This window comes from Salvelinus alpinus, chromosome 2 (assembly GCF_045679555.1).
Source record: "Salvelinus alpinus chromosome 2, SLU_Salpinus.1, whole genome shotgun sequence".
Lineage (NCBI taxonomy): Eukaryota > Metazoa > Chordata > Actinopteri > Salmoniformes > Salmonidae > Salvelinus > Salvelinus alpinus.
The window spans coordinates 10,244,734-10,258,986 of record NC_092087.1 but is presented as its reverse complement, the minus strand read 5'-3'; the positions used below and the strand labels follow the sequence as shown (position 1 = coordinate 10,258,986).

At 45.1% G+C, this 14,253-nt stretch overlaps 1 protein-coding gene across 2 annotated transcripts in view; it reads left to right on the top strand.

The window, feature by feature from the left end:
* The window catches only part of LOC139553699 (kinesin heavy chain-like), a 148,795-nt gene that overhangs the window by 69,026 nt on the left and 65,516 nt on the right, over window positions 1-14,253 (top strand). For both annotated transcript variants that reach the window (XM_071366302.1, XM_071366293.1), the window contains exons 3-4: window positions 6,257-6,330; window positions 7,635-7,739. In XM_071366302.1, the coding sequence (XP_071222403.1) occupies window positions 6,257-6,330; window positions 7,635-7,739 (179 nt within the window). The remainder of the gene's footprint in view (window positions 1-6,256; window positions 6,331-7,634; window positions 7,740-14,253) is intronic.

Here is a 14,253-nt window from a genome sequence, read left to right as displayed (position 1 = left end):
CCCTCATTGGTTGGGGACAGAAGAACCAGATCATTGGCAAACAGTAGACATTTGACTTCAGATTGTAGTAGATTCTCTCTCTCTCCCGCCTGTGTTGGTCTGATTGTCTGTCTGGCTCTGGCCTTCTGATCTTCCTTCCCTTCCTCTCATCTCAAAGACAGATTCCCTCTGTTTTTACCTCACTTGTTCATGTCATGGTTCGGCTCAGCTCGATCCAACCTCAGCGTGACCAGAATAGCTAACAGAGGAGGAAGATGTCTTGTTGTGAAGAGGACGGATAGAGACATAGAGAGAGAGAGAGAGGAGGATATAAGGGGGTGGAGAGAGAAAGTAAAAGCAACAGAAGGGAGGAGAGATAAAGGGAGGAGTGTGAAATGAAATGGTAGAGGATGAATGTATTTAAGGTTCCTTCTGGCTCCTCGCCTGAAACTCATCTCACAGTCTTCTCTAAGTTGCTCCTCGCCTGAAACTCATCTCACAGTCTTCTCTAAGTTGCTCCTCGCCTGAAACTCTTCTCACAGTCTTCTCTAAGTTGCTCCTCGCCTGAAACTCATCTCACAGTCTTCTCTAAGTTGCTCCTCGCCTGAAACTCATCTCACAGTCTTCTCTAAGTTGCCCCTCGCCTGAAACTCATCTCACAGTCTTCTCTAAGTTGCCCCTCGCCTGAAACTCATCTCACAGTCTTCTCTAAGTTGCTCCTCGCCTGAAACTCATCTCACAGTCTTCTCTAAGTTGTTCCTCGCCTGAAACTCATCTCACAGTCTTCTCTAAGTTGCTCCTCGCCTGAAACTCATCTCACAGTCTTCTCTAAGTTGCTCCTCGCCTGAAACTCATCTCACAGTCTTCTCTAAGTTGCTCCTCGCCTGAAACTCATCTCACAGTCTTCTCTAAGTTGATTTTTTTCCTTCTGCCTGCTCACTGTCTGTCAAGGCAGAGCTGGTGCTGATTGCTAGTGCTTTCTGTGTCGTGCTCTCTGTTGGGGTATGTGTGTGTGTGTGTGTGTGTGTGTACCAGGGCCCCCCCCCCCAAAAAAAGAAACACCTATAAATGAAATGCTTGCCGGACAAATTGTCCCCCCAAAAATTTGCCATTGCAAAATAAATAATATCAATTGATGGAAATACCAGTCGATGGGCTACAAATTCAAAGGCTAATATACTTAATAAGATAATAAATCCTTGATCTGTTTGGGATTTAGTGTCGGGTGTGGGTCTCTATTCTTACTCAAGCAAAAGATGCAAGGTTCTCCTATGTGACTTCAGCTAAGTGTAACCTGACGGGGCACAATTGGTGAAGATTGTGTTGATAATCCCCGTCTCCAGCGTGCGAGAGGGGATTCTTTTCCCCCAAAACAGAGTAAATACGGCCTTAAGATCGCTCTTTCTTTGAAGACAAAGTAGCGAGGCTGACGTGCATCAAGCTGCTCTAACGAGTTGGACAGTTTTGACTCGAGGTCCTCAAGGTCCGCTGCAAACGCAAGTAAATTAGAGGCAAATGATTGTGTTAGTCAGACTCTGTCCAAGTAGTTTTTCTGCTGCTCTCGGCGAGATCCACATATGACTCCCATTTGTCATGTATAATATAAAGATCTGGAATGTATTGATAGACTAGAGTAGAGTAATGGTGTGTGTATAGTATAAAGATTTGGAATGTATTGATAGACTAGAGCAGAGTAATGGTGTGTGTCATGTATAGTATACAGATTTGGAATGTATTGATAGACTAGAGTATAATATTGGTGTGTGTCATGTATAATATAAAGATTTGGAATGTATTGATAGACTAGAGTAGAGTAATGGTGTGTGTCATGTATAATATAAAGATTTGGAATGTATTGATAGACTAGAGTAGAGTAATGGTGTGTGTCATGTATAATATAAAGATTTGGAATGTATTGATAGACTAGAGTAGAGTAATGGTGTGTGTCATGTATAGTATAAAGATTTTGAAAGTATTGATAGACTAGAGTAGAGTAATGGTGTGTGTCATGTATAATATAAAGATTTGGAATGTATTGATAGACTAGAGTAGAACAATGGTGTGTGTCATGTATAATATAAAGATTTGGAATGTATTGATAGACTAGAGTAGAGTAATGGTGTGTGTCATGCACAATTGATGCATTTCAGTTGAGATAATTCAGTAGTACTTGGAAACGAAACATCACATCGGAGAGTTACAATGCAATTCACTAGGCAGCCAACCGCCTACAGTAGGAAACAGACTTGTTATCAATAAGCCACGTATATATCACACATGACACGAGTCACGACCCCGCCCCCCATGATAGTTCAAATTACAATAAACAAAACTTTATTAACATCCTCCAGTAGAAACGACTGGGATCATTTGAGCTTTGGAAACGAGTGCTTTTGTCACGCCCTGACCATAGTTAGCTTTGTATGTTTTATGTTTTGGTTGATCAGGGTGTGATCTGTGTGGGCATTCTATGTTGTATGTCTGGTTTTGTCTTTTTCTATGTGTTTGGCCTGATATGGTTTTCAATCAGAGACAGGTGTTTTGCGTTGTCTGATTGGGAACCATATTTAGGTAGCCTGTTTTGTATTGTGGGTTATTGTCTATGTTATGTTGCATGTTAGCACAGTGTATATGCACTGTGCATGTTAGCACAGTTTATATAGCGGTCACGTTCGTCTTATTCGTTTCGTTGTTTTTGTTTAAGTGTTCTTCGTTAAATAAATCAAGAATGTATTCATTTTACACTGCACCTTGGTCCTCCTCTCTTCAACGTTACGACGAGCGTGACACCTTTCAGTATTTTAAAATGCACAGGAGCATTTTAAAATACACTTTCTTTCAATGAACCAGACTTAACGAATGTCGTTTATTTGCATATCGAATTTGATTGTCCAACGTCTGTTTTTTATAATTTCTTCATTTTGTGGCCGCCTAGAGTAGCCTCTTTCAACTGCTGTGGTGCCGAATCGCAGTAGGGATGGGGAGTGGGTTGTCGTAGACAGACATGTTTTGTTATTTATTAGGCCTAGGCTAAATTAACCTAGATTGTATTTGAAAACAATTGTGTTTTGTTATTTATTCATTCAAATGTTCATACAAATAGCCTATAGGACAGGTCATTCGCAAATTATATTATACAAACATTATATTTTGAAGTTGTGTTTTATTACTGTGTAGAAGACTTGTTTTTCTAGGTTAAATGTGTTTTGTTTTTATTTAAAAAAAATGTATGATACCACATTTATGATTTAGAGCAGGGACGGGCAATGTTTTGCTTTTCAATAAAACCTGTCCTATTGGTATAAGAACATCTTTGTACTTCATTTTATTACAACTTTAATTTATATTCTATTAAGATGAATTACAATAATCTAAATGTGATTTTGAGCACCGTGGGTGGATGCCCTATTGTATTATTATACACCCAATGCAAATGGATGTTTGGTCCATTTTTCAAATGTCAGGTCAATTTACTTCTCTCCGGTCACGTTGTCCGGCGTCAAATTTCCGTAACGGAAACCCTGGTGTGTACACTGTATCTGTGTCATGCCCTCTGGGTGGGCAAGAATTTAGATACTGGTGCAGCCAGAGAGTGCTATGGGCTGATTGACGAGGCCATTCTGGGTGTTTTTTTTCTCTCGATCTAACGTATTTTCTGTCTGTCTCCTAACCAGATGGTGTTACTGTAAAACTACCATCCTCTCTCTGTCCCCTGTCTGTCTCCTGTCTCCTAACCAGATGGTGTTACTGTAAAACTACCATCCTCTCTCTGTCCCCTGTCTGTCTCCTGTCTCCTAACCAGATGACCTTGCTGTAAAACTACCATCCTCTCTCTGTCCCCTGTCTGTCTCCTGTCTCCTAACCAGATAGCCTTACTGTAAAACTACCATCCTCTCTCTGTCCCCTGTCTGTCTCCTGTCTCCTAACCAGATGACCTTGCTGTAAAACTACCATCCTCTCTCTGTCCCCTGTCTGTCTCCTGTCTCCTAACCAGATAGCCTTACTGTAAAACTACCATCCTCTCTCTGTCCCCTGTCTGTCTCCTGTCTCCTAACCAGATGACCTTACTGTAAAACTACCATCCTCTCTCTGTCCCCTGTCTGTCTCCTGTCTCCTAACCAGATGACCTTACTGTAAAACTACCATCCTCTCTCTGTCCCCTGTCTGTCTCCTGTCTCCTAACCAGATGACCTTACTGTAAAACTACCATCCTCTCTCTGTACCCTGTCTGTCTACTGTCTCCTAACCAGATGACCTTACTGTAAAACTACCATCCTCTCTCTGTCCCCTGTCTGTCTCCTGTCTCCTAACCAGATGGTGTTACTGTAAAACTACCATCCTCTCTCTGTCCCCTGTCTGTCTCCTGTCTCCTAACCAGATGACCTTGCTGTAAAACTACCATCCTCTCTCTGTCCCCTGTCTGTCTCCTGTCTCCTAACCAGATGGTGTTACTGTAAAACTACCATCCTCTCTCTGTTCCCTGTCTGTCTCCTGTCTCCTAACCAGATGACCTTACTGTAAAACTACCATCCTCTCTCTGTCCCCTGTCTGTCTCCTGTCTCCTAACCAGATGACCTTACTGTAAAACTACCATCCTCTCTCTGTCCCCTGTCTGTCTCCTGTCTCCTAACCAGATAGCCTTACTGTAAAACTACCATCCTCTCTCTGTCCCCTGTCTGTCTCCTGTCTCCTAACCAGATAGCCTTACTGTAAAACTACCATCCTCTCTCTGTCCCCTGTCTGTCTCCTGTCTCCTAACCAGATGACCTTACTGTAAAACTACCATCCTCTCTCTGTCCCCTGTCTGTCTCCTGTCTCCTAACCAGATAGCCTTACTGTAAAACTACCATCCTCTCTCTGTCCCCTGTCTGTCTCCTGTCTCCTAACAAGATGGTCTTACTGTAAAACTACCATCCTCTCTCTGTCCCCTGTCTGTCTCCTGTCTCCTAACCAGATGGTCTTACTGTAAAACTACCATCCTCTCTCTGTCCCCTGTCTGTCTCCTGTCTCCTAACCAGATGGTGTTACTGTAAAACTACCATCCTCTCTCTGTCCCCTGTCTGTCTCCTGTCTCCTAACCAGATGGTGTTACTGTAAAACTACCATCCTCTCTCTGTCCCCTGTCTGTCTCCTGTCTCCTAACCAGATGGTCTTACTGTAAAACTACCATCCTCTCTCTGTCCCCTGTCTGTCTCCTGTCTCCTAACAAGATGGTCTTACTGTAAAACTACCATCCTCTCTCTGTCCCCTGTCTGTCTCCTGTCTCCTAACCAGATGGTCTTACTGTAAAACTACCATCCTCTCTCTGTCCCCTGTCTGTCTCCTGTCTCCTAACCAGATGGTCTTACTGTAAAACTACCATCCTCTCTCTGTCCCCTGTCTGTCTCCTGTCTCCTAACCAGATGGTGTTACTGTAAAACTACCATCCTCTCTCTGTCCCCTGTCTGTCTCCTGTCTCCTAACAAGATGGTCTTACTGTAAAACTACCATCCTCTCTCTGTCCCCTGTCTGTCTCCTGTCTCCTAACCAGATGGTCTTACTGTAAAACTACCATCCTCTCTCTGTCCCCTGTCTGTCTCCTGTCTCCTAACCAGATGGTGTTACTGTAAAACTACCATCCTCTCTCTGTCCCCTGTCTGTCTCCTGTCTCCTAACAAGATGGTCTTACTGTAAAACTACCATCCTCTCTCTGTCCCCTGTCTGTCTCCTGTCTCCTAACCAGATGGTCTTACTGTAAAACTACCATCCTCTCTCTGTCCCCTGTCTGTCTCCTGTCTCCTAACCAGATGGTGTTACTGTAAAACTACCATCCTCTCTCTGTCCCCTGTCTGTCTCCTGTCTCCTAACAAGATGGTCTTACTGTAAAACTACCATCCTCTCTCTCTCCCCTGTCTGTCTCCTGTCTCCTAACCAGATGGTCTTACTGTAAAACTACCATCCTCTCTCTGTCCCCTGTCTGTCTCCTGTCTCCTAACCAGATGGTGTTACTGTAAAACTACCATCCTCTCTCTGTCCCCTGTCTGTCTCCTGTCTCCTAACCAGATGATCTTACTGTAAAACTACCATCCTCTCTCTCTCCCCTGTCTGTCTCCTGTCTCCTAACCAAATGGTCTTACTGTAAAACTACCATCCTCTCTCTGTCCCCTGTCTGTCTCCTGTCTCCTAACCAGATGGTCTTACTGTAAAACTACCATCCTCTCTCTGTCCCCTGTCTGTCTCCTGTCTCTAGATGTACTGTTCCATTGAACATATTCTGTCTCCTGTCTCCTGTCTCTAGATGTTCTGGGGGGATACAATGGCACCATATTCGCCTACGGACAGACCTCCTCTGGAAAAACTCACACTATGGAGGTCAGTGTACGGCAGGGTTTGGAGAGACCTCTTTGTAGACTACTTCCTGTAAAAAATGAGAGTCTGTGTTCCAAATGGAACCGCATTCCTTCTAAAGTGTTCTACCACTACTGGAGAATGAGTTTACACCACTGAGACCAACTGCAGTTCTTGTGTAGTACCCTTAATGTTGACAATGATTTGTTCCAGCCCAGCACAAGCACACCTAATTCAACTAATCAATGGTTTGATGATTAGTTGAAGAGTTGAATGGGATGTGGTTGTGCTGGGCTAGTACAGAAATGGTGCATCGCTGTATTGGGTTACCAGAGGATGACCTAGGTTGAGAAACACTGTCCTAAATCATTTTACACTCCAGTAGTTCAAGTCCCCTGGTTTTAAATTATTTACGGTCCTGCCTCCTCTCCTGTAAATATCTTCTGAATCTCTTCCACGTTAAGTCCCTGTCCCCTGTTCCTCCTTCATTTCCGCCTCCCCCCCTCATCTTTTCACATTATTTTTCCCCCACTCTTCCTCTAATCTCTCTCTCTCTCCCTCTTCTCTCCTCCTCTCTAACTCCCTTTCTCCCTCTTCCCCTCTACTCCTCTCTCGCCCTCTTCTCTACTCCTCTCTCTCTCCTCCTCTTCTCTACTCTTTCCCCCTCTTCTCTACTCTCTCTCCCCCTCTTCTATAATCCCCTCTCTCTCCCCCTCTTCTCTTCTCCTCCCTAACTCTCCCTCTCCTCCTCCCTCTCCCCCTCTTCTCTCCAAATCTCTAACTCTCCCTCTTCTCTTCTCTAACTCCCCCTCTTCTCCTCCCTAACTCTCCCTCTCCAACTCTCTAACTCTCCCTCTTCTCTTCTCCTCCCTAACTCCCCCTCTTCTCCTCCCTAACTCCCCCTCTCCTCCTCCCTCTCCCCCTCTTCTCTCCAAATCTCTAACTCTCCCTCTTCTCTTCTCCTCCCTAACTCCCCCTCTTCTCCTCCCTAACTCTCCCTCTCCAACTCTCTAACTCTCCCTCTTCTCTTCTCCTCCCTAACTCCCCCTCTTCTCCTCCCTAACTCTCCCTCTCCAACTCCCTAACTCTCCCTCTTCTCTTCTCCTCCCTAACTCCCCCTCTTCTCCTCCCTAACTCTCCCTCTCCAACTCTCTAACTCTCCCTCTTCTCTTCTCCTCCCTAACTCCCCCTCTTCTCCTCCCTAACTCTCCCTCTCCAACTCCCTAACTCTCCCTCTTCTCTTCTCTTCTCCTCCCTAACTCCCCCTCTTCTCCTCCCTAACTCTCCCTCTCCAACTCTCTAACTCCCTCTCTTCTCTCCTCTTTCAGGGCAAGCTTCATGACCCACATGGGATGGGGATCATCCCCAGAATTGCAGAGGACATCTTCAATCACATATTCGCCATGGATGAAAACCTGGAGTTCCACATTAAGGTCTGCACTCTATTGACAATGACACCGTCTGCCTGCGCCAGGGCTGTTACGGTGACCGTATTACCCCCTCACCTGTGGTCATGATTCATGACCAGGGCTGTTACGGTGACCGTATTACCCCCACACCTGCTGTCATAATTCATGACCAGGGCTGTTACGGTGATCGTATTACCCCCACACCTGTGGTCATGAGTCATGACCAGGGCTGTTACGGTGACCGTATTACCCCCACACCTGTGGTCATGAGTCATGACCAGGGCTGTTACGGTGACCGTATTACCCCCACACCTGCTGTCATGAGTCATGACCAGGGCTGTTACGGTGACCGTATTACCCCCACACCTGTGGTCATGAGTCATGACCAGGGCTGTTACGGTGACCGTATTACCCCCACACCTGCTGTCATGAGTCATGACCAGGGCTGTTACGGTGACCGTATTACCCCCACACCTGCTGTCATGAGTCAAGACCAGGGCTGTTACGGTGACCGTATTACCCCCACACCTGCTGTCATGAGTCATGACCAGGGCTGTTACGGTGACCCTATTACCCCCACACCTGTGGTCATGAGTCATGACCTGGGCTGTTACGGTGACCGTATTACCCCCACACCTGCTGTCATGAGTCATGACCAGGGCTGTTACGGTGACCGTATTACCCCCACACCTGCTGTCATGAGTCATGACCAGGGCTGTTACGGTGACCGTATTACCCCCACACCTGCTGTCATGAGTCATGAAGGCAGTCAAATACCACTGTTTAGTCACGGTAATTAGGCTTCTCCAAGCTCTGATACTACTTGTGAATGAAGCCCAGCATAAGAAACAATGCCTTTTTCAAATTATAGTCGCACACCTCATGTAGGCTAGCCCATAGGCCTATATGTTTTGATAAGGTTTGTATCACAACTAAAGTGGCCAAATAACTTCTTAAAATTAAGCACATTAATCCGCTGTAGTGGAAATTTCAGTCCTGAGAGAGACTTGGACAATTATTCAAACCATCATCTTTATTCAACATTGATTAATTATTGCAATAATGAAACCGTCGACTGCACACTCTAGGTTGTGTTGCCGAGAGCTTAACTGATAATGAAAAAACATCTTATATAGGACCTAAATGCTCAGTCAGTCATTTCTACCCTTCCCATAAGCCACCTTGGTCCATCTCTTGGTTATCTGCACGGGATATTGTTTTACTTCCAACCCGGCCTAGTTTCCCAGATGCCAGGAATATGAGACAATGAGACATTGTTCTAAACTCTTCTAGGCCATCTCTACCTCGGGTCACACACACAAACATATTGTCTATAGAATGCCCGTTTTTAGATTTTTATCACCAAGTCATTATCAGCTCAAGCTATCTCTACCAAAACCCATTTCCTTAACCAGACGCCCAGACTAACTGCAGGAAGCTAGAGTGAACACCATAACAACTCAGCATTAGCAGGCCAGTCTTACTCTTAGTTAAATATATAACCGTTTACTATTAATATCAAACAATTCAGGTAAGTATGTAATTTTTTCCCTGACACCACTTCACTTTATGGTGTAGAGTCTAACTGGTATATATAAGCAGCGCGTGAGTTTCAAGTTTGGGGAAGATCATTTTCACCATAAAAATGCACCTTTATAATAAAAACATTACATGTATAATTGCACTTGCGGTTTCTTTTGATAATGGTGTTTTCCCGCTAATGGAACATTCGTGCTTATAGCCTTCTGCTGTGTTCGCATTGCTGCGCTTATAATGTGAATAAACAGCCTAATAGTTCATCAATATTTTAAGCTAAACGTTCTGATCTGTTGCGTCAGCCATATTGCATTTAAAATGTTTTTTTGATGCTAGTGGTTGCATTAGTTTGGGATCTATCGCACCCCACAACTGTCCCAGACTATGTTTGGAATATGTATTTCTCGCACAGAGTAGAGTAGGTCGACTTTTGTACTGTGGGGGATAGTTGATTGACATAGGCTAGTACTTTTGCTGTTCTTTAGGCCTACTCATCTTGTCTGCTGACGAAAAGTAAATGTGGAACGTTCTTCCACTATCTTTAATATGCACCTCGGAATTGGATAAGGACCCGCACAGTTGCATCCCCGATGTGTCTGTCTTCTCTTGTAGCCTGTGAGAAAGACCGGATCACGTGATGGAGCGCGCAGCACTCAGGGAGAAGGGCACGCCGTCACTGCCTGCAAACGGCGTGGATTTCTTTTTAGGGTGCATTACGGCCACACACAGGGGATGCCGCCGTGAAATTCTAGGCATTATCAAGTACTTGTCAAATTGTGAATGAGAGACTGATGAAGTGTGTACAGCCTGCGCAAAAAAAACTAAACTAATGCCTTTCAAGCAACTTCTTTCAAATCATCATTAGAGACGCATCATGCAGCCTTACAATGTATTAAAAATCTAAACATATATCCCAACGTTTGTTGAACAACTAAAGTTACATTAATAACTCTAAATTAAGCGTATAGTAGTACCTGTTTCTTTGTTAACCGCTCAACCCAGAATAGCTGCATGTGCGCTCTCCCTCAAATCGTTTGGAGAAAACATCCTTTCTATTTTATTCAGCTTTGTTCAATTGTATTCTTCATAATATAAAATAATTCCACAGAATTCTAACCAAATCTTGTTTGCTAAATTAACTAGTGTAGCCCACAGCCATATGGCATAGCCAGATCAGGACCTAACATAAGGACAACTCAGAGTATGCCATTCTGTTCTGAAATAGACTACATTTTCTTCATATCCTGTTTCTTTAGACCTATCTAAATAAATAATGGATTTATTGTGATGGTGTAGGCTTTATGACATGGATTTATTAGACTTTTTAATATGTAGATGTTCCAAAGGTCTGCATCAGTGGCTTGTGTGGAAGCCAGGAGATGCGAAATGTGTTTATGTTAATGAACGGTCAATTACCGTGAGACCGACAGTTATTTGCTTGACAATCACCGGCTGATAAAATGTTGTGACCGCCACAAGCCCTGGTCTGCATTAATAGTCCAGAAGTGTGGTCCAGAAGGAGTGCTGCTGACTCTGGACTACACACTGCCCCTCTAGGGCATCGGGTCGAAACCTGCCCTGTTACACTCTATCGCTTTCATCTAGCCCCTCACCTGTCTCTCTACCTCTTTCATCTCTCCCCTCACCTGTCTCTCTACCGCTTTCATCTATCCCCTCACCTGTCTCTCTTTCATCTATCCCCTCACCTGTCTCTCTTTCATCTATCAACTCACCTGTCTCTCTTTCATCTATCCCCTCACCTGTCTCTCTACCTCTTTCATCTATCCCCTCACCTGTCTCTCTTTCATCTATCCCCTCACCTGTCTCTCTTTCATCTATCAACTCACCTGTCTCTCTTTCATCTATCAACTCACCTGTCTCTCTTTCATCTATCCCCTCACCTGTCTCTCTTTCATCTATCCCCTCACCTGTCTCTCTTTCATCTATTCCCTCACCTGTCTCTCTTTCATCTCTCCCCTCACCTGTCTCTCTTTCATCTCTCCCCTCACCTGTCTCTCTTTCATCTCTCCCCTCACCTGTCTCTCTTTCATCTATCCCCTCACCTGTCTCTCTTTCATCTATCCCACACCTGTCTCTCTATCTTTTTCATCTATCCCCTCACCTGTCTCTCTTTCATCTATCAACTCACCTGTCTCTCTTTCATCTATCCCCTCACCTGTCTCTCTTTCATCTATCCCCTCACCTGTACCTCTTTCATCTCTCCCCTCACCTGTCTCTCTTTCATCTCTCCCCTCACCTGTCTCTCTTTCATCTATCCCCTCACCTGTCTCTCTTTCATCTCTCCCCTCACCTGTCTCTCTTTCATCTATCCCCTCACCTGTCTCTCTTTCATCTATCCCCACACCTGTCTCTCTTTCATCTATCAACTCACCTGTCTCTCTTTCATCTATCCCCTCACCTGTCTCTCTTTCATCTATCCCCTCACCTGTACCTCTTTCATCTCTCCCCTCACCTGTCTCTCTTTCATCTCTCCCCTCACCTGTCTCTCTTTCATCTAACCCCTCACTTGTCTCTCTTTCATCTATCCCCTCACCTGTCTCTCTTTCATCTATCCCCACACCTGTCTCTCTTTCATCTATCCCCTCACCTGTCTCTCTTTCATCTATCCCCTCACCTGTCTCTCTTTCATCTATCCCCTCACCTGTCTCTCTTTCATCTATCCCCACACCTGTCTCTCTTTCATCTATCAACTCACCTGTCTCTCTTTCATCTATCCCCTCACCTGTACCTCTTTCATCTCTCCCCTCACCTGTCTCTCTTTCATCTATCCCACACCTGTCTCTCTTTCATCTATCCCCTCACCTGTCTCTCTTTCATCTATCCCCTCACCTGTCTCTCTTTCATCTATCCCCACACCTGTCTCTCTTTCATCTATCAACTCACCTGTCTCTCTTTCATCTCTCCCCTCACCTGTCTCTCTTTCATCTATCCCCTCACCTGTCTCTCTTTCATCTATCCCACACCTGTCTCTCTATCTCTTTCATCTATCAACTCACCTGTCTCTCTATCTAGTCCATCTATCCCCTCACCTGTCTCCCTACCTCTTTCATCTATCCCCTCAAATGTCTCTCTTTCATCTATCAACTCACCTGTCTCTCTTTCATCTATCCCCTCACCTGTCTCTCTTTCATCTATTCCCTCGCCTGTCTCTCTTTCATCTATCCCCTCACCTGTCTCTCTTTCATCTATCCCCTCACCTGTCTCTCTTTCATCTATCCCCACACCTGTCTCTCTTTCATCTATCAACTCACCTGTCTCTCTTTCATCTCTCCCCTCACCTGTCTCTCTTTCATCTATCCCCACACCTGTCTCTCTTTCATCTATCAACTCACCTGTCTCTCTTTCATCTATCCCCTCACCTGTCTCTCTTTCATCTATCCCCTCACCTGTCTCTCTTTCATCTATCCCCTCACCTGTCTCTCTTTCATCTATCCCCACACCTGTCTCTCTTTCATCTATCCCCTCACCTGTCTCTCTTTCATCTATCCCCTCACCTGTCTCTCTTTCATCTATCCCCACACCTGTCTCTCTTTCATCTATCCCCTCACCTGTCTCTCTTTCATCTATCCCCTCACCTGTCTCTCTTTCATCTATCCCCTCACCTGTCTCTCTTTCATCTATCCCACACCTGTCTCTCTATCTCTTTCATCTATCAACTCACCTGTCTCTCTATCTAGTCCATCTATCCCCTCACCTGTCTCTCTACCTCTTTCATCTATCCCCTCAAATGTCTCTCTTTCATCTATCAACTCACCTGTCTCTCTTTCATCTATCCCCTCACCTGTCTCTCTTTCATCTATCCCCTCGCCTGTCTCTCTTTCATCTATTCCCTCGCCTGTCTTTCTTTCATCTCTCCCCTCACCTGTCTCTCTTTCATCTCTCCCCTCACTTGTCTTTCTTTCATCTCTCCCCTCACCTGTCTCTCTACCTCTTTCATCTATCCCCTCAAATGTCTCTCTTTCATCTATCAACTCACCTGTCTCTCTTTCATCTATCCCCTCACCTGTCTCTCTTTCATCTATCCCCTCGCCTGTCTCTCTTTCATCTATTCCCTCGCCTGTCTTTCTTTCATCTATCCCCTCACCTGTCTCTCTTTCATCTCTCCCCTCACCTGTCTCTCCTTCATCTATCCCCTCACCTGTCTCTCTTTCATCTATCCCCTCACCTGTCTCTCTTTCATCTCTCCCCTCACCTGTCTCTCTTTCATCTCTCCCCTCACCTGTCTCTCTTTCATCTATCCCCTCACCTGTCTCTCTTTCATCTATCCCCTCACCTGTCTCTCTTTCATCTCTCCCCTCACCTGTCTCTCTTTCATCTCTCCCCTCACCTGTCTCTCTTTCATCTCTCCCCTCACCTGTCTCTCTTTCATCTCTCCCCTCACCTGTCTCTCTTTCATCTCTCCCCTCACCTGTCTCTCTACCTCTTTCATCTATCCCCTCACCTGTCTCTCTTTCATCTCTCCCCTCACCTGTCTCTCTTTCATCTCTCCCCTCACCTGTCTCTCTTTCATCTCTCCCCTCACCTGTCTCTCTACCTCTTTCATCTATCCCCTCACCTGTCTCTCTTTCATCTCTCCCCTCACCTGTCTCTCTTTCATCTATCCCCTCACCTTTCTCTCCTTCATCTATTCCCTCACCTGTCTCTCTTTCATCTATCCCCTCGCCTGTCTCTCTTTCATCTATCCCCTCACCTGTCTCTCTTTCATCTATCCCCTCACCTGTCTCTCTTTCATCTATCTCCTCGCCTGTCTCTCTTTCATCTATCCCCTCACCTTTCTCTCCTTCATCTATTCCCTCACTTGTCTCTCTTTCATCTATCCCCTCACCTGTCTTTCTTTCATCTATCCAATCGCCTGTCTCTCTTTCATCTATCTCCTCGCCTGTCTCTCTTTCATCTATCCCCTCGCCTGTCTCTCTTTCATCTATCCCCTCACCTGTCTCTCTTTCATCTATCCCACACCTGTCTCTCTTTCATCTATCCC